This window comes from Calidris pugnax, unplaced genomic scaffold (genome assembly GCF_001431845.1).
Source record: "Calidris pugnax isolate Ruff unplaced genomic scaffold, ASM143184v1 scaffold28, whole genome shotgun sequence".
Lineage (NCBI taxonomy): Eukaryota > Metazoa > Chordata > Aves > Charadriiformes > Scolopacidae > Calidris > Calidris pugnax.
In genome coordinates, this window is record NW_015090842.1 from 1,439,048 (window position 1) to 1,459,638 (window position 20,591).

At 41.2% G+C, this 20,591-nt stretch overlaps 1 protein-coding gene across 1 annotated transcript in view; it reads left to right on the top strand.

Annotated features, from left to right (window-relative positions):
• Positions 1-20,127, top strand: part of LOC106888110 (cytoplasmic dynein 1 light intermediate chain 2-like) — a 21,997-nt gene extending 1,870 nt beyond the window's left edge. Inside the window, exons 3-13 of the mRNA XM_014942137.1 lie at positions 593-709; positions 6,435-6,665; positions 12,126-12,292; positions 12,632-12,725; positions 13,280-13,415; positions 13,746-13,857; positions 14,706-14,765; positions 15,499-15,540; positions 15,958-16,075; positions 16,517-16,633; positions 19,854-20,127. Of these exons, the coding sequence (XP_014797623.1) occupies positions 593-709; positions 6,435-6,665; positions 12,126-12,292; positions 12,632-12,725; positions 13,280-13,415; positions 13,746-13,857; positions 14,706-14,765; positions 15,499-15,540; positions 15,958-16,075; positions 16,517-16,633; positions 19,854-19,957 (1,298 nt within the window). The 3' untranslated portion in view covers positions 19,958-20,127. The remainder of the gene's footprint in view (positions 1-592; positions 710-6,434; positions 6,666-12,125; positions 12,293-12,631; positions 12,726-13,279; positions 13,416-13,745; positions 13,858-14,705; positions 14,766-15,498; positions 15,541-15,957; positions 16,076-16,516; positions 16,634-19,853) is intronic.
• The last annotated feature ends 464 nt before the right edge of the window (positions 20,128-20,591 follow it).

The following is a 20,591-nucleotide window of genomic DNA, read 5'->3' on the forward strand; positions in this document are numbered from 1 at the left end:
TGTGTGAGGGTGTTTGTGTGAGGGTGTGTGTGCGTCCCGGCACCCGTCACACCACCCAGAACACCGCTCCTCTTCCAGGTCCTCCATCCTGAGTGAAGTTTCTACCCGGTCAAGATCTAAATTGCCATCGGGCAAGAATATTCTTGTTTTTGGTAAGTAGCATATGGGGGTGGTGGGTTGTTTCGGAGGTTTCTTTTTTGTAGAAACAAAGTGTGTTTAAAACAATGATGCGAAGGAGCTGACCCATCAGGTTGTGTTATATAAACTCTGGTATTTTTGTCTTCAGGCTGGTGGGTTTACGTTCTTTCTGGTGTATGCTGTTAGATTTATAACAGATCTAGACTTTTGTTTATATCTAAACAAATGCAGTGTAACACAGAATATTGAAGAGCTTCATTCCTGTTGTCATGATATAAGCCATTGCTTTTAGCTGGGATACTTGGAGGAAAAAAAAAAACACAAATAAAATATCCGTGGCCCCAAAATGTACAATGATACTTCTCATTACTTAAGTGTGTCTTCAAAAATCTTTTCTGCAAAGTTAAAGTTAATTCTGAAATTGCCTTTCTTCCCTGTAAAAACTTACTGGCAGGTGATGATGGTTCAGGTAAAACCACGCTTATGGCTAAAATACAGGGAGCAGAGCACGGCAAGAAAGGAAGAGGCCTGGAATACTTGTACCTAAACATTCACGATGAAGACAGAGATGGTAAGTTCATTTTACATGTAATCTCTTTGCTGTAATTAAGGAGCTGACGTGCTTTCTCTCTCACTGCGGTTTCATCAGTGTATTTTGGGTCACGCCCAGGCAGTTGATGCCGGCGTTGTTGGGTATGTTTTAGAAGCTGTATCAGTGTCTTAGAAGTGAAATGCACTTTGTGTCCGATGTACCTTCCCCCCCTTGCCCTTCTGAGGGCTTGACCTGTGCGTGAGGAAGAGGTACACGTGAGCAGCGCTCGGGATCCATTTACTTTTAGGGCAGATCCATTTGCTGATGTTGACTTATTGCAGATAGATTGTGGTTTGGTATGACTCCTCGATAACCGTGGAAAGTAACTGATACAGCCAGGAGAATTTAATTCTCAGGAGGGATTTGGGGGCGTCAGGGGGGTTGGTGTTTTCTCACAGAGGGTGGGTGCAGAATTTTGGTTAACTGTAACGGAGACATTAGAGTTTGAATGAGTGAAGAACAGAACACAAAGTCAGAATTAGTATTTTCCTTTCCCAAATTGGAGCTTGTTTCATTGCCCCTTGTCTTTCTCTTTGTGGCTGTTGATGCTTGTTCTTCTCTACTATGTGAGAGGGGGATGATGACAAGAGACTGTTTAAAAGCAGGTCTAATGATCCGAGTACTCCTATTTTTAGAAAGGTTAGGGACAGGAAGAGATGGGGAGTGAGTTTGATATCCTTGCTACTAGATCTGCTTCTGCTTGTCTCATTCGGGGCAAACGGCTGGACCTCTTTGTATTACTTTTCCTCTTCAAAAACAGGGAATGACAATCTTCCTGTTCACAATTTCCTTCTGAGTTCTCAGCTCAGAAGAGGGGAGCAATGGTGGTGGTTCACCCGTGTTGCTGAAAACAAAGGTACTAGGAAGATCCTGTAATGGCATTTTGGAAATGGAAATGTACTGAAGGCTTGCACGAGTGATTAAGTGCCATATGTGACTGGTTGTTATGGAGATTGGTCCCGCGCTCACGTGGTAATAAACTCTCTGGATACTAAGTTAGGCACAACTAAAGGATGAGGACATTGCCTGCGTCTTCAGTGGACAAATAATCTTCCAGTTCCTAAAAACCCTTTGTGCTGTGTTTTTAAGTGCTGAGTCGTTCCTCAGGTTCTTGGTGTAAGTGCTTTCTCACCGTGCGCAATCTTCTTGAGTGCTGCATAAATACGTCAAGGGGGAGAAAAATCCCCTATGGTGAGGAGCATTCAGAGAGCCTGTGACACCAGGCTTCTTGCAACATCAAAGGGGATGGTATTATAAGCAGAAAAATGTTTGGTCTGCTACTTTTCCTGGTGCTGTCTATCAAGCCTCAAGGATGTCCCTACTTTGGAAGTATTTTGGGGCTCTTCCTGGGTATCTGGAACTAAGAAGTATTTGCGGTGATTAGGAGAAGCCTGTCATAAGAGCTCAGACAGCACTAGCAGGGAAAAAAGGGACATTTTTGACTACCAGGCTCAGCTGGAGAATTCAGGTCTTCATGCATCCCTGTAACGGATGTGTTAGGATCTAATAATACACGCCTTCTTCCTTTCTGTCTCATTAGTGTCATCAGCAAGCAAAATAAATAGCAAAGTGGGTCAGGACCTCCCAGCAGGCAAAGATAACGCTCTTCCTTCTCTAGGACAGGTTTGATTCTGCCTCTTTAAAAACTTTGCAGACTTTAGATGCGTATTTGCTCAGGTAGAGATTTAGGAACAAAGCCTTTGTAATTGACCCACAATTTTTTGAGGCCATAAAGAATCAGAAAGCAGGCGTTTAGGAGCTCACTGTCACATACTCAGTTTTGAGGGGATCTCCTTTTTATTATACCCCAACCTATTCAGGACCAACAAACCACAAGGCTTTCCAGGGGTGTCAAATCCCTGGTAACTGAAACTGTAGTGGAGTGAGAGATCTCCAGCTTCTCTCCCAGGTACCGGAAGCTTGTTTTGCTCTCTTTGCCTTTTTTTATCTTCGTTTCAGAAGAGTTTATTCTGTCCAGGAGAAATATTTTGGTCAAAGTGCCGAGTCACTGTCTACCTCAAATCTCCCTTTGGAAGTCTTAAGGAAAATCTGTATTGCTTCTTGTCTCCTCTGCCCCTTCCTCCTTAAGGCATATTTGATTCTGGCTCCTCCTACACTGAAGTAGAATGACTCTCAATTGCTAGGTGTGGATTTTAGTTTACAGTCACTTTTGTCTTTTTCCCTAAAGATTAGATCAGTGATTAAATTGTTCTTTTATATATATATAAAAAAAGTTAAACCAATGTGTAGAAAACACCTCTTTTTTGAAGGAACCCATGGCTGACACAGATGCTCACTACCTTTTTGGTTTTCACCGTCATCCCCTTGTTTTGTGGCAGAGGCTGGTCCCCAGCTCAGATGGCAAGATGCACATCACCACTGCGTTTTGTGCCAATTTTATGCCTTTCTTTGTGATGAGCAGATGCTTTGTATCTCTGCTGGTTAGTCTGGGGATCTTAGAATTAAGAATCTTAATTTTTGAGAGCTGAGACTCTTAATTCGTAGGAGGCAGCAGAGAGGCTCTGCGTAATTTCGTTAAAGGACATGTGTTTCTAGAGTAGCCGTCAGTGTCTGGCGGTGCTGGGGCAGGGCTAAGGTGAGGATGTAGAGGCAGGCAGTGAGACAAACTCCCTGGACTGGTTTTGTGGCGGTGCTCTATGGGTTACCTGGCAATTAAAAGCGCTGTAGAGCACTTTCGGGTGAACTGCCTCAAATTACCAGTGCAGTGCAGTTCTCCTGACTCTGCCAAATGTGCCAACCAAGCAGAGCCGTTCTCTTGTGGCGTTCTTACTTGTAACAAAATCAGGTAGTCTTGGGGTTTTGCCTCAGGTTTGGACTGGCCTCAGTCATATCATATGCATATTCCAGTTGAACTGGTTGTTCCAGGTTGAGCCAAGTGCTGCTGGTATACCAGTTTCTAATGGGGAAATTGGGGGGTTTTTTTGTCAACATCTTGAGATTAGTTTTCTTGAAAATTATTTTTCCCTGTTTTGCTTCTCTTGACAGCTTGGACAAGGGATATCTAATCACCCTGATACCTTTTGAGTAGAGGCGGGAGATGTAGTTGCAGTTCACAGGATCGACCATCTGTAGTAAAATTCATCAAAGCTGGAAACTCTTCTTCGTGGCTGAAGGGATAATGAAATATTCACAGGATTAAGAATTGCAGTTTTAGCAGCTATTTTAATGGTCTTTAGTAGGTAGCACCTGCTTTTCCAACAGGCTCTGGTAACTGTTTGCCCTGGTTTGGTGTCTTGTGTTGTAGCTGCTGTGAAAGGCCCCGATACCATTCACATCATCGGACTAATTGGAGCTTGAGCTGGTGCTGACAAAGTTGAATTTGCCATCGAGTCCTCACCAAACTGTGAACCACCAGTACTGTATTTTTAAGGGTGTTTTCTATTTGTAGCAAATGTAAATCACGAGCCATAGGATCATAGAATGATTAGAGTTGGAAAGGAGGAAAACCTTTCATTTTCATACAGTGTTATCTTTTTTTAAAGTACATCTTAGTGTGAGTGCTAGGCTCCCAGTTCCCCAGCAGATTGATTTCATTTGAGTGATAGTTCCAACTGCATTCTGGTTCCACCTCTATTCTAGTTCCAGTCTGTATTCTAGATGTTAAGCAGAAACTGAATCCTTAAGTAGGACAGAGGTGTTTAGCAAACAAAACCTTGGTAACCTTTAGAATTTGGCTGAAAAAAGTGACTTAGCAGTGAATTAGGGTATTTAATAATTTTTGTTACTTGCTGAGGTGTGAAAGTCTTTGCTGTGATGAAAGCACTGCCACAGGAGAAACTATGGAAGTGCTGCTGAGAGCTGTAAACTTTCATAGACTACGGGTAGACTTCAGTTCAGTTTTTTAAACTTTCATATTTGCTTCAAAGCGACAGTTGTGCATAGACCTAGTTAATGTCTGTTAATCACCTTTCACTCCTAGAAAGCTGACAGGGCCTTTATTCCCTGGTAGGTTTCTGCTTTTGGGAATATACAAAGGCTGCTTCTGGAATGCAGAGGACAAGAGAGTCCTGCAGAGATGTTTCATTTACTCTTGTGTAACCATAAACCTGTGACAGTGCTCACATTATGTCCGGGCTTCCTTGCTGCTTTTCCAAACTTTTACTAGTCTTTCCGAGAGCTTTAGTTTGGTGTATCCAGTGCTGTGAGAATCCCCTGTGGTACCAGGGAGATGGTGTCCAACAATTGATGAATATGCAGATTTCTTAGATACAAGACGATTATTCAGACTGTTTACTGCAAAGGGTGAATCCACATTTGGAAGAAAGAAGATCTTTAAGTTAAAGACATACCTCTCGGCCTGTGTGTGTGCTGGCTGATGCTGGAATGTCTCATGACAGCCTGACAGCAGGAGCATCGCAAATGCTAAATGAAGTCTGCCCACAGATAGATCTTGATGTAATCTGGCTGTAACTTGGCTGCTCAGTAATTCTACGCAAGACCTGATTAGCAAGGTAGTATGTATATCTCTGCTCTTTTTTTTTTTCCTTTTTCTAGAGGCAGTGTTTTTGATGGATTCTTTCTTAAAGTTATGATAGCCGCAGCAACTGGATTTATTTTGTGAAGTTAAAAGATCTGGAGCACAGGGCAGGGAAATGTAGTGAGGCAGAGTAATGGTGAAGCTCAGTGGCTGTTTTGAGAATCTTGGCTCTGCTGCAGTGATTGTTTTGCTGACCCATGTAGTTCAGAATTCACATATCTAGTATGTAATATCTATGGAGACCCCCTGTTCCCTCTGGACAGCTGTAGTGGAATGGGAACTACTTTGGAAGAGGTACTAGGAAGAGTCTAGAAGATAGAAACAAATGGAGTTGTTCCTTTTCAGGAGGAAGTTCTGAGGATAATGTAATTTTTTTTTTAATTTGGGCAGAATTGGTTGTTCAGAGTGTCTGTCACATCATTCCTGGATGGTGCTCCCTTTCCAGTTTCTTCTGTTCTTCCTCATGTTTGGGATAAAGCTTCTCCTGCCAGCTGTCTGTCCGAGCTGATTCTTCTCACCTCCTCACCTTGCATTTCAACAAAAAATACCTAATCACTATCAAAACACTGGGGGGAGAAACATAAAAACTAAAATACCAGCTCTTTTGTAAGGAGTCTGAAAGCAGGAGCCAAGTCAGTGTGAATTAAGAGCAGGTTGCCCAACTTCAAAGTTTGGTGTGTTGTAGTTTATCATGTCTTTGCTGCTCCTCCTCCTGTGCAGGAAACCTAAGCTGCTTACTGCCTGCATCTTGTTTGTGGCTTAGTTCTGCTGAGAGATGTTAAACCAGCTTATGTGTCTGAGGGACAGAGAAGGCTTCTCTGCGGGGCTCGGTCCCAACCACCCCCTTCTGAACTTGGAGCTGCATGTGTGTCACTCGTATTCTGCTTTTACTTGGAATATGCATATTTCAAATTCAGGAATGCTGTGCAGCGTCTAAAAACCAGTGTGTCAGCTGGCCTTAGTAAAAGGCAAAGCACAGAAGTTATTTTTTTAAACGAAAAGATTCTGAACCAAGAAAAAAATCCTGTTAAATGAAAGCATCTACTGAGTAACGTCGATATTTATGCATCTTTTGAAAATAAACAGGCAAGATTTCTGGTAGCTTGGCTTTGGTCTTTCATTTAACACCGAGGTGCTCATCTCTTTACTGTGAGGAAGGCAAAAAGTTGGCATCTGTGGAGTTACAGCTGTACCTTTTCCTTTCAGATCACACTCGCTGCAACGTTTGGATCCTGGATGGAGACTTATACCATAAAGGGCTGTTGAAGTTTGCGGTTTCGGCGGAGTCCCTGCAGGACACCATTGTAGTCTTTGTGGCAGATATGTCTAGACCTTGGACTGTTATGGAGTCTTTACAGAAATGGGCCAGTGTCTTGCAAGAACATATTGATAAGATGAAAATTCCTCCAGAAGAGATGAGAGACATGGAACAGAAGTGTAAGTCTTTTGGCACCTATACATTCTTGTCTCTTTTTAAAAAAAAAATAGCTCTCACACCTTTCTTATCACACTGATAAATTTCTTCAGATTAGCATTTTGAGAATGGGTTGGATAAGAATTACTCTGAAGTTGTGATTATGGCTCTAATTCAAGTAGACTCTAGTTGGCTTTAAACAGCTCTTCCAGTTTTGCTGTGCTAACGAATCACCAGCTGAATTAAGGGTCTAAATCCCTTGCAGTAATGAGACTTTGATAATTTGATTTTTAAAAGGCCAATTTTTAAAAAACTAACTCCATACAGAATCACACTTTTTAAAATTGTGACAGAATCCAGTAATGAAGTGAGCAGTCTGTCTAAGCCAGGTCCCGTTCCTGTGCAGGGCTTGTCTTCCAGGAGCTCTCTCTGCCCCTGTTTTTCCCCGAGCCTGGGACTGTGCTGCTGGTACATGTGGTTGTCTCTCACTACAGCCACCCCTACCCTCTGACTTCAGGAACGTTGTGTAAATTAACTTTCTTTCCTGGCATATCCGTGTCAGGAAAGAATGTGGCACTTGGCAAGCAGTCATCGCTGCAGTATTGTTTCCTGCAGCTTCTTTTCTTTCCTAAAATAGTTCTGAATGTTGAGACTTTTTTTCTGTTTTCATATTGAATTACTCCAAAATAAATTCCTTGGGTGGAAAAGACCTTAGCAACATGCATTCCTTTTCAGCTGAAAGTGTAGATTCCCCCTCATCCTTGCTGGGTGCTGCTTTTGCTCAGGGGGAGTGGCTGCTGTGCTGCAGAGTTTAAACCTTGCAAAGAGTGTCTGGTCGCTGCCTTACACTCACTTTAGGGAGCAGTGTAATGTGTTTGGCATGTGAGGGTTTGGATAGATTTGGAGAGCTCATCTCCCTTCTGAGTGCTAAATACTGCTTTCCCAAAGGGCTAGTGCCTACAGCGTGCCACCCAGACTTTAAACTTAAAGATTGACACCACCTGGCTGTGATCACCAGGTTATATTAAAAAAAAACAACAAACAACCTGACAACTTTTAAGGGAAAAAGTTTGGGGTTTTTTTGCACATGTGAGAGATTTTTTTGGGAATGGGAGATGGAAAGGCAGTTCTAGTCTCAAAATACACTAGCTGACACAATTTGCACTTCCCGAGACACACCAAATTTTGTGGCAATCCAAGTAAATGCAGGATTTGTGCATTTAAATCTTACTTTTGGAAAGAGAAGTGTTCTCAGCCTTTACTGAGACAGTACTGTGTGGAGGAGCCAGTTATAGCTACGGCAAAGCATTAGCACCGTGTTTGGGGAACTGAGGCATTCCAATAGTATTGGCTTAGAGATTTCTATATTATTCTAAATCGTTTATTTCTAAATTAGCGTAGAAATTCCTGGTTGCTGTTGTGCTTTAATAGAGTTGAGGGAAAAGGAGAATTTGAGAGCTGCCCAGTTCACATGTTTGCAGGACTCCGTGGCCATCCTGTGATGAAAACCAGAGGTGAAACTGGGTCCTGCATCAGTCTGCAAGTAGAACAGGGGCCTCAGTGTCTCCCCTCCCAAACTTCCCTCTCTCTCCTTTTCTTGGGCTCCGTGTAGGACACGTGTGTCATCTCAGATGCTTGTCTTCTGAGTTCTTGCAGAAGACCCCAGGCCAGATCCGTGCTCAAAGCGTTGGCCACCGTAGCTTGTAATTCTCTGAAGAGCAAATTATATCTGTGTAACTGCTCGGAGAGCACAGAGCACACGGGCATGAAGAAGGCCTTGTGACTACAGTCCATCAATAAAGCTACACCAGCACAGTTTTCCTCTTCCTGAGATAAACTACCATTTAAAAATGGAGAATCGCTGTGTTGTAACACCCTGGCTGTGAAAAAACTGGGATAATAAAGGGCTTATGCAAAGTAGGGAGTCAAAACCTAGAAAGAGGGTGCAGGCTGGAGTGTGCAGGTCCCCAGTGTGACCAGCAACCAGTCCTTCTTGTTGACCCCAAGAAGACATTTTCTAGCATTATCCCATAAGCACACCTTTCAGGTGCTGCTGGGTTGCTTTCTCCATTACTAGGATCTTGTGACCAGCTTCCAGAAATCCTTTATTTGTCTGACCCTTCCCGGTGGAATGAACTTTGGACTGCTTGTCTCTGCTCCCAAGGTTTTCGTGGCCTCTCTCCACCCAGCCTTTTGTCTTGTGTTTGCTATTTGAGATCCTGGCTCTTGGCTGGGTGACGTGGGGCTCCATCTGGTACACGAGAGGCTTTCCCTTGTGATAAAGAGCTCCCAGAACGGGAGGCAGGACACACAGACGGAAGCAACAGGCTGCCTTGAAAGAAATGGAAATATTTAGAGTATCCCAAGAGCGTTGTTTGTCTGCGCTCACTCCTGTCACTGAGCTGCTCTGGAAATTCCTCGCTAAAACCTTGATTAATGTGGATTCAGATAAATAGTGTTAATTCAAATGTTGCATTTTAATTCAATCTCGATTATGACGAATCATTGTTTATACGGGACACATGTGAATATTTATTTCAGGGAAGTTCTAAATTTTGCCTCCCTGTTTATGACAGCAAAGCAGAAAAGACAACTATCAAGAATCAAGAAGTGCAGAAAGGAAGTACGCTGGTAACATGGCTATTCTGTTAATGGTCTCTGGAGCGTTGGAAGCTAAAGATGTGAAACACAGTAACACTTTTCTGAAAATTAAGTAGTGTCCCATTCAAGCTGAATTAGTTTGAAGTTCTCTGCATTTTCTTTTTTTTTTTCCTGACATACAGCTGAAAGAATTCTTAAGCTAAAAGATAAAAAAAAAACTTCCTTTGCCCTAGGAATTCTTTTCACAAGACTAAAATTTATGATCAGTAAGGATAGCACACCAAAAGGTTAAAAGTGTGTAAATTGATTGTGAAATTGAGTGCAAATATGGAACGATTGTCTCAGGTTTCCTGTGTTTTTCTTGTTCTGCTGTTGAGTGCTTTTGTGATCCATCCAGATCAGTAAGTTGTGGTTTGTCTGCCATTTCCTTATTGCACTTAAACAGGACCAAGGATTGTTTTGTTATTTTTATTGTCATATTGTTGTGACAAACCTAAGACTAATTGTGAATCCCTTTCTTGGTGGTACTTGGCTCAGTTGCTCCTGTGACATGAAGGTACCTCCACTCTTGTTCTAGTTGGCTTCCGGGAGCTTGTGTAAACGAGCAGTAACATGAGACCCAGACACTGAACTGGGAACCTGCATTTGTTTGCTCTTTCATTTATTTAGCAAAAGGCTAAATAAAAGGGTTTTTACCTAGATAACCCACAAGTTTGGTAGATAGATTAGCACGCTGCAGTGGAGGTGTGATTTTTATGACATACCATGACCTGTTGATAATTTTTCTAGTGTCAGGCCATTCCTAGTACTCAATCTTAGTGACAGGTAGCAGAGCATTACTGAGTTGTCAAATGAATGGCAGCAGGAGTTTGTGACAATGTGCCACCACATTTCTGAGGTTTCTATGTTGCATTTGCTGTCATTTCTATTAGTAAAATTCTTGGGGTGTCTTGAGTTTGTGTGATACTGCCAGAGACTTACTGTTCTCAAGAGAGGCTTTCCTTGCCCAAGTTTGAGGGGGTTTACACTAATAGATATCTTGGTAAAGATTTCTCTGCTTTGATGTGAACAAAGCCTAGGAAACTACTGTTGTCTGATTACAGTGCTGTAGCAGACTGAGAACAGTGTTGTCAAATACTCTTTTACATCTGATTAAGCCAGAGAGGCTTATCTGAATGATTGTACTGGGCATAAATGGTGCTCTTTCTATCTGCTGATAATATACTTCAATAGGTTTTTTCTATCCTGAGCTAGGAAGAGTCAGACTTTAAACCTTTTTCCAGTTAAATGCTCTGGAATTAATTTGCTTTCTGTGAGACAATTAGTAAATGTACCTAATGTGCAGAATATATAATGGAATTTTGATTTCTAGTTGTTGAGTATGGAAAGGTACTGGAGGAAAGCATCTCTGAAAGCAGCGCTGCTTCCTCTCCACCAGAAGGCACTGCCTCCCCAGGTTTAGAAGCAGCTGCATCCCAGTTTCTTTTCTATTTCCTTGGACCTTGGGATGTGTTGAATTGATGGTTGAACGTCTTAGGGTCTTTTTGACGGAGTTTTTAAAGCCTTTTTCTGGACTAGAGAAAGAAAAGAGTTTTTCACAAGAATCACACATACTTCTAATAATAACTGTAGACAGTGCAGCTTTGAACAGAAGTGTTCTTCTGATTTGCTCTTCCTTCCACGTGCCCGTTCTGTGGCAGGAAGGGTTCTGTTCTGAAAAGCTGCAGTGCCTTCTCTTTACAAGATTTGTATTACGTACTTTTCTGAGGCTTTACCACTTCCTAAGCCTCAGCAGCCTCGGCTGCCCTGCAGCAGAGTGGCAGTTCCTCCCCTGGCCCATGGATGGATGGATGAACAACGTTCTCTTTGTGAATGCTCTGGAGATGGGGAGCTTTCTCAGAGAGATCTCCTCACCGTACGTCCAGCCCCAGCTCCCCCCAACTCTGAAATAAAGATGCCTTCACGGGGGCAACCCATGGGCTCCTTGGTGGGGATGGAGGCTCCAGGTGGGGGTGTCACAGGAGGGACAGCCCTGGCCGTTGGGAAGCCCTGCTGTGCCAGGGCACGGGGACAGCCTGGACCCAGGTTTGTCTGCTCTGTGGCTTCCACCTTTTACATCATTTTTGCAGATGAAAGTTGCAGCCTGGGTTTGATGAGCGTGTGTGGGGTCACAGCACCCAGAAATAATAGTATTTGATAAGCACGTCAGTATTTGCCAGCATTCAGTATTACTGGAACACTCATTGTTACCATAACGTTAAAATACTGAAAGCATAGAAAGCATCTCATTTCCTCTGGACTCCACTGTCTTTTTCCAGACGATAACCGAGTTTCTTCAGATAACATTTAGAAGTCCTTGAGTCTGTATTTATGCAGTGTATTTTTTATATTTCTAGCACTGGACTCCTGCAACAGAAATGTAGAGTAATAGAAACTTGAGTAATGGTTTATAAGAAAGGGTGGCTGTTTCAGCTGGGTGGTTTCTGTGCCCATTGATGTTTTCACCGTGCTGTCTTCCAAGAGCAGGTACAGATTGCCCTGAGCAGAGGCTGGGTTGCTAAACTGCATCTCCACTTTCTGTTGTCAGCTCCCCTGGAACGAAAAGGGTTGAGTTGAGGAAGGTGCATTTGTGCATTCTGTAGCTCTTGCAGCTACTTTGGAGTATCTGTAATAGCTCCAAATTGCGCTTTTCCATGCTGTAAATTTTGGAGAACTCTTGTTTGAAGGGACAACAAGGCTTAAGCTTGTGTTCTGTTCTCATGTAGTGACTTGTTATAAAAGGAGAAAAACCTTGAGATATCTAGTTAACCATAGATTAATTATGATTTAAAAAGAAGAACCAGTTCCTTCGTTGTACCTTAAGAAGATCTCTCTCTTAATAGTTATCAAGGAGTTTCAAGAGTATGTAGAACCTGAAGAAGGCTACCAGGGGTCACCGCAGCGACGAGGCCCTTCGTCTGGCCAAGAGGATGAACACGTTTCTTTGCCGCTTGGAGAAAACGTGCTGACTCACAACCTGGGGATTCCTGTGCTGGTGGTTTGTACAAAAGTGAGTTTCTAGCTCCTTTTGCTGCTAGGGAAAAATTGAATTACTTCTCTTTTAGAAGACATGCTTTGTATGGATGTACAAAACGAGGTCTGGATTACTAGTAAGGGGATTTATTTTAAAAACTAAGTTTCTGCCACCAGTATCAATTTTTAATTTTGCAGAAGAGTAATAACCTTATCAATTACATGTTAATTACTTTATCTTTTGGTTTATCAGTGACATTTTAAAGCTGAAGGCCCGAAGTAAATATGATGTGTGGGTATTAAGGAAAAAGTTTTAAGATGTGCTGGAAGTAAATGACTGGGTTTTTCTGGTTTTGTTTTCCTGCCTTCCCTCCAGTGCGACGCGGTGAGTGTATTAGAGAAGGAGCACGATTACAGAGAAGAACACTTCGACTTCATTCAGTCACACATCCGTAGATTCTGCTTACAGTGTATCCTTTCCTGCTCCAGAGAGATGGAAACCAGGGAAACACCTTTTGGTGTTGAATTGCATATAACGTTAATCTGAGAAATTGCACTTCAAGATTGCTTGGTATTTAGGTATTTACTGTGTAGCACTTGTTTTGAAAATGGTGAGAGATATGTAAAACTTTATTATAGATTTTAAATTTTGCATGGGATTTGGAGCTTTTCCTTTACAAAGGACTTGTCTTGCACTTTGTGAGGTGCTTTTGCTAGATTTTCCCTCAGAACTTGCAGTTTCCACATAAACATGAGATCTCAGCTGTACCTCAAGTTTTTTGACTTTTTCAAAGTTAAGTGCCCAGGGAGGGAAGGCAACTTGTGTATGTCAAAGGAAAGTATCATGAATCTTCTCCTCTTGGACCCCCTTCCTCTCCCTGAATTCTGAATGGCCATCGCTTCTGCCTTCGACTGCTCCTCAAAATTACATCCAGTAGATGTGGGGCCATTAGGTCCTGGTTTGGAATTCTTAATATAATTGAAAAACTGTATCTTACAGCGTTTTCCTTAAATAAGTAATCAGATGGGGCTGCCTTGATTTATACATCGGTTAAGGAGGAAAAGAACCTTGATCTGTTGTATAAGTACATTGTACATAAAACATACGGTTTCCAGTTTACCACACCTGCCTTAGTGGTAGAGAAGGATGCAGTTTTTATGTAAGTCAATTGTATAAGCAAGATTTCAGCTTGTTTTCTATTAAGCACTACACTTCATATAACTTATTTATATAAATAACTTGAATGATTTGTGTTTTCAAAAGCTTATAGTGTGTATCCTGAAATCCTGAATTAAAAAATCAGCTTAGTGCATGTTACTTGGGTTACTTGACACTGAGTATAAACACTGGCTTTTTAGTGTCTGTGGAATTGAGCTGAGGATTAGGACTGACCTATAATTGCCTTATTCAGATAAGGGGCAGTAAAGAAATGGTCTCTGTAGAAGTGTTTTTTGTGAGTGAAAAGGCAAAGCTTTCCTTCTCGTTACAGACCTGCTGGTTGGGACAACGAAAAGAAAATCGCCATCTTACATGAAAACTTCACGACAGTGAAACCAGAAGATGCGTACGAGGACTTCATTGTAAAACCTCCTGTAAGAAAGGTAAAAAAGGGGAAATTCTTCCCTGCCTCCTGACAAATCAATGCAGTTTGCTTGGCTACTAATAATCATTACTATTGAAGAACTCCAAATCTAAATTTAATTTTTGTTGTATCCAAATGCGTGAAGCATCAGGCTTTCATTTTCCAATGATTTAAAATAACTGCAAACAAACACCAGAGGCCTTTGTGAATGAAAGGTGGTCCAAGAATAACCATTTCAGGTGAACTTTTTTGCATGTGGGGGGCAAAAACACTTTTCAAAAAAGGAGAATATTGTTGTAGGACTTGACCAATTTCCATATGTGCACACATGGCGTTGAGGTTCCCATGCAAAGGCAAATCTTGTAAAAGAAGACAGTATATTGTTATTGCATTAACATGTTATTAATGACAGATTTCTTCATGTAAGGCAAGAGTAGTAAATAATGCATATAAATTCTGTACATTGCTGATTTTGTGACTATAGGCACATGGGAATAGGATATATGTACAATGGATAATATGGAAAATTGTAAATGAAAATACATTATAGTCTATATTGGAAGTGTTCTTTCACAACTTTCTTACATACTTAATGGTTTTAGCTCAAGCCCCAGTATTTGGAAATCAATGCTCCTTACCATGCTCCTTACCATGCTCCTTTGCTTACCATACTTAGTGGTTTTTTTATTACAACTTTAATGTTACTCTTAAAAATGAAAGTTTGTGGGGGTTTTTAAAAAGTAAAGAATAGTATTACAGATTTGCCCTTTTATTGTGGGGTTTTTTTTCCCCTTTTGATCATCAAAACAAAACCAGTTACAGTAATTTCAGCTTTTACTTCAAATAACAAAGTATTTTGTTCAACAGCTAGTCCATGACAAAGAGCTGGCAGCAGAAGATGAACAAGTATTTCTTATGAAGCAGCAGGTAAGAATGGAAGAAGGAAAATACGACCTTAGTGAATACGAGCGCACATTAAGCTCTCCACTGTTGTTGCCTTCAGTTTTTCATTCCTCATTTAAACCACTTTTCAGCTTTCCAAATTCAGCTGTAAATGTGAAATAAGACTTTTCCTTCTTTTAACAAACACTAGTAGAAAGTACAGCCACTTATCTTGTGAAGTTGGAAGGAAAATATGCTGCGAACAGAAATAACTTAAATTTCAAGGGAGAAGTGCAAGAATTTAACTTGAAATTTCACAACGTGGATGCGTTGATGTGTAAAATACAAATACTTTTAAAACATCACATCTCAGCACTGCAGTTTTCTTACAGCCAGAGGCTTAAAAGACTTTTAAGGTGTCAGATTTGGCTTTGCTGCATCTTGGGTTTGGATTTTCTTTTTACTGCTCTTGTTTAAAACACCTAATAACATTTTCCTGCCCAGCTGATGATAAATACCGTAGAGGTCACAGAGCTGGGTGTCTGTGGGTCTGGCCTCTACTTCTGGAAGGGCTGAGAGACAAAGGGCTGAAGCTCATTCCCTCATTTTAACTCTGTCCTCTAGTGGTGAAGTCTGGGAGTATGTAAATACCAAAGAGGAAGCCTGTAAATACCAGAAAAAAATTATCAAATAAATTAATGGTTAGTCAGCTTCTCTGTATTTTATTCCTTTATAGTTTCTGAAATATATTTAATGTTCTCAATCTGTTGTTTTGCAGTCATTCCTTGCCAAACAGCCAGCAACGCCGACAAGAGCATCAGTAAGTAGATCCAAGAGAGGAGTTGGGGGGTGGTTTGTCTCCTCCTCGGGGAGAGGGAGTGATTCTGACCTGCAGAGGTTCCTTTTGGAAATGTAAAATACACAGTCTCCCCAAACTGCAGAGAGTAAATTCAAAAAAGTGGCAATATTTAAAGTGTTACGTACAAATTACTTCATTCTGATTCGCTGTGGAAGCATAGAAATATCTGGTGATTATTGAACTGAAAGTTTCCTACAGAGATCCTTTCTCTTGGTGGAGACACAGGCCCAAAATATTGGGGTGTTTTCCCCAATTTGCATACACGACAGTGCCAGTATAAAGGCTTAAAAAGTAATTAATGTGTTATGTTACACTTGCTCTATGTAACTAATCCATTTAAGCCCTTCTCTGATTTGTGTGATTTGGACTTTTTTTCAGGAATCTCCTGCAAGAGGCCCTGCAGGATCCCCAAGGACTCAAGGCAGAGCTGGTCCCGCCAACGTACCCAGTGCCTCACCAATAACATCAGTTAAGAAACCAGATCCAAATATTAAAAGTATGAATAAGCATTTTACTGTTTTTTATCATGTGTTATTTCCCTTAAAAAAAATAATCCTCTTTTGTAGAAAGATTTTGGGTTTTATTCACTAGCGGTATAGCTTGTTTAGTAACAGGAATGAATTCATGATGTAGCTTTAGGTTTGATTTTTCTCCCTTTTTTTTTTTTCCCCAAATATTGTTATTTTTCAAATATTTGGATTACAATTTTGTGGCACCCCCCCTTATTGCAGAAGAGCAGTAATGTGCTTTCAGGTATCTCTGGCTTTGCCAAAGAGTGCAAAGGACAAGTGTCTTTAAATTGAACAGGGAGAGACTCTCTCATGTTGGAGGTTTATTTCCTTGATGGGTAGGAGTTACGTATGTATGTAAAAAAATAAGTTCTGTCATTTACCAGCAATAACAACTCAGTGATCTCTCTATATATTTGTTTTTTTAGATAATGCTGCAAGCGAAGGTGTCTTGGCCAGTTTCTTTAACAGTCTCCTGAGCAAAAAGACTGGTTCTCCCGGGAGTCCTGGTGCTGGAGGAGTGCAGAGCACAGCCAAGAAATCAGGTACTGGGCTCAGGCTGGTTTGTGCATCTTAATATTTCATTTGGCCCGTGTGGGTCTAACCATGTGTATCCTTTACACTGGGCAGTGAGGTGACACCTCGACCCGTGGCAGTGCCAAAGTGTGTGGTCTTTAAAAAACAAAAAGAGCTAAAAGGCTGTAACTTCACAACTCCAGGGCTTCTGTTAAGCCTCTTAGAACTTGATTCTTTGAGTGAAGTTACACTGCTGGGATAGAAATACCATTTGAGCTTTGATCATGTTCAGGAAGTGCTGATTTACATTTTTTTTAAAACTTTAGAATTCCTTCCTTTCTTAACACGGAACTGTTGCTTGAAGGAAATGCCCTTTATTGGGTTTGGATTGTAGTTTCCAGTCAAACTATTGAAATCTCTCCAGAGTTCAAGGTTAAATGAATTATTGCGTCTTATGACACCTTGAAGTTACTCCCTCATTAATTATTTAGTATTTGATTGTGATCCAACACAGCTGATAACACTGATTGGGTGGGTTCGTTCTGTGTTTGTGCCCGTGACTGCATTGGCTGAGGGATTTACTGATAAATAATTGCACGAGTTTAGGTGAAAATAAAAGAAACCCATCAAAATACTTGGCACCTGAACAAAACTCCTTGGGAAACCTGATATTAGAAACTACTACTCTGATTATTTAACTGTTTCTTTTTGACATTGGCATTCCCATTGCACTTAATGTTCAGGAGCTTCCCGTTCAGAATGATTTCACTACTAAATTATTGATAGATGATGTACTCCTGATCCCAGACGTGTGTAATCACACCCAATGCTCTGGTGATGCCACATGAGCGGTGCCTGGTGCCTGGAGGGCAGTGGGAGGCCCAGGCCCTGCAGTTCCTCACCCATCTCCTTTGCCTTTGTGTTTCTGGACTTTCTTCCCTGTGCAGACCATGATATTTCAAAGAACTTCAGTTGGTGGATTCTGTGGTAGCTATTTCTTTTTCTTTGTGTGGATTTATAGATTTAAAAAGTTATTCCGTTTCTATCCACTATAAGATTCTTGCAACTTCTAAGATTACCTGAACAAAACTCCTTGGGAAACCCAATATTAGAAACTACTATTCTGATTATTTAACTGTTTCTTTTTGATATTGCCATTCCCATCACACTTAATGTTCAGGAGCTTTCCTTTCAGAATTATTTCCCTATTAAACTATTGATAGATGAACTACTCCTGATCCCAGACGTGTGTAATCACACCCAATGCTCTGGTGATGCCACATGAGCGGTGCCTGGTGCCTGGAGGGCAGTGGGAGGCCCAGGCCCTGCAGTTCCTCACCCATCTCCTTTGCCTTTGTGTTTCTGGATGTTCTTCCCTGTGCAGACCATGATATTTCAAAGAACTTCAGTTGGTGGATTCTGTGGTAGCTATTTCTTTTTCTTTGTGTGGATTTATAGATTTAAAAAGTTATTCCGTTTCTATCCACTATAAGATTCTTGCAACTTCTAAGATTTGCTTTCACCCTTCTGTTCCTGTGCAGTAAACAGAAGTTGGGATCCCTGGGAAGAGAATACATCTAATTGTGTAGCACACATCTAATTGATGGTGTTTTTGTAGGGAAGCTGAAAGCAAGTATCAGTTTATTTCAGACCAGAGGGGAAGTTTTTATTTTCTTAAGAACAGCCCCTTGTATTCTAAAGCCGTTCCCATCCCTGATGGTGTTTTTGTTGGGAAGGTGTAAGCAAGCATCAATTTATTTCAGAACAGAGAGGAAGCTTTTATTTTCTTAAGAACAGCCCCTTGTATTTCTTCTCCTTTGAACGGTGCTCACCCGTGGTGGTGGGGAAGGGGGTGGATAAACCCACGGATCGTTGAACCCCTTGGCTCTGTTTTTCCTGCCCGGGCTGAGGTGGTTGCAGGAGGCAGCTGCTGGGTGTTACTGGTGTTATTTTGGAGGCTTAGGCACCCAGTTCATCTAGTTAAAAACAAAAAACACAAAAAAACCCAACCCAACGAACCTGTTTTTGTTTAGACCTATTTTTGTTTGAGCAAGAATTTTGTGTGGTTTTTATTGTTTTACCTTTTTTTTAACTCCAAGGTACCACAAGTTTATATGTAAAGTGTTCTCTGTTGTAAGTTATATTACAGTTAACGTACTAATTTTTAAATTTTATTCAAATACGTATCCATTGGGTAGCTGATAGCAAGAGTTCTGTGGCCAATGGCTAGTGCTTAAATCTAAAACCCTTCTAGTGATTCAAGGTAACCTTTTAACTTGATTTTTTCCAAAGTACAAAGACATAACCTCTTAAATCTCCAACAGTCCAATCTTGCCTTCTTAATGTTTTCAGCATGTACCCTGGAAAAAATCCACCTAATATTTCACACACATTTGAGCTGGAAAACAGATGCTTGTTAAATTCTTTGGCTATGTAAGGAAGCTGTACATGGTTATATAATCTACTTTTTTGTCTAAAAATACAGCTTTTTAATCTTAAATGCTTGTATGCTCTAAGCATTAGAACATATCCTTCCAATTTTAGTGATTAATTTGTCTGTGGGTTTATAATTTTCAGAAAGAGAGAATCAAACTGATGGTTCAGTGAGAGAATTGTTACAAAGTTTTGAGTCTTAATATAAAAATGTAAGATCCGCCTTTCCATGAAATGCTCCGGTGTGTCTGTTTCCAATTGAAGCCCTTTGAAAGGACTGCTCAGCGAGATTACATGAATATGCAATTCCTGTCCCCTTTTTTTGAGGGAAACATTGTCTGCAGACATAAAAGCCCTCTTCCTGGTAGTTGTTCAATATTCAAACGCGGCAAGTATCAGCGTGACCCAAGAAATGGGAGTTGTGAGCAGGTGCTCTGCCCAACTTGGAAAACTTGTGGTTAAAAGCTGGGTTTAAATGAAGCCTTTGCTCTCAGTGCTGCTAACAGAGACAGGTACAGTGGATTTTTATATAAAGTTCTGAACACGGTTGTTTTTAAAATGTTAGTTGCTGTGAAACGTATTGCAGATATTTTTGTGCTTTGTGCTGGTATCAAATTCAGCATTTCATTTCTGTAAAGTGAGTCAAACCCGAGTGTTTCTCAGTCTTTACACAGATGTTACCTTGTGCTGTGTAGGTGGGGAAATAATGAGAAATTAAATCATGTATTGTCATCTAAGAGTGATTGTACTCATTGGTTAAAACGTCTCATGGAAATGAGATGGCTTTAACCTTGTCCTTTTTGGGGTTTTTTTTAGGACAAAAAACAGTTTTGACGAACGTTCAGGAGGAGTTGGACAGGATGACCCGCAAGCCAGACTCTATGGTATCAACAACCTCTCCAACAGAGAACGAAGCTTGATAGCGCATAAAAACCCGCATATGTAAATGACCAAATAACTATGTATATTGATCTGATAAGACCAGGAATTTTCTGCTATGGCAGATGCTATCAGTTTTCTTGGGGCAGGGGAAATGAGCTTTACTACATCATTGCCTTGTCCCAGTAAAAAGTGCACATTCAGGAAGTTTGCATATAAAATCCCTCTGTATCCGATAACCATTTAGAGTTTATATAGGGCAATTCTTTGGGGTTGGGAGGTGCAGCTGCGTTTCCTGTCGCCGAGAGCACAGAGAAGCAAAATGGGAGAATTGTTATTAAAATACTACTACTGACTGCACACGAGGGGGGAGAGAGAGAAGTGAAATCCTCTTGCAGAGTGACTGGAATTGGCTACTTGTAGGTTTGCAAACGCGTTGTGTCCTTGGAGGGGGTGGTGGTGGTGGTGAAGCGGAGCATTAATGGGGTGAAAGAGGCCCAGGTGGGGAATGGAGCCCTCAAAGGGGAAAGGGATTTGGGGCAGGGAGAAACTAGAATGTGGGGTTGGCTGGAGAGGAGCGATGTCGTTACACCCTGTGGCTCACACGGGGAGGGGAATAATCACTGTTTTAAAAAGACTACTTTACGTTGGAGAATTCCAGGCCAAACACTAAGC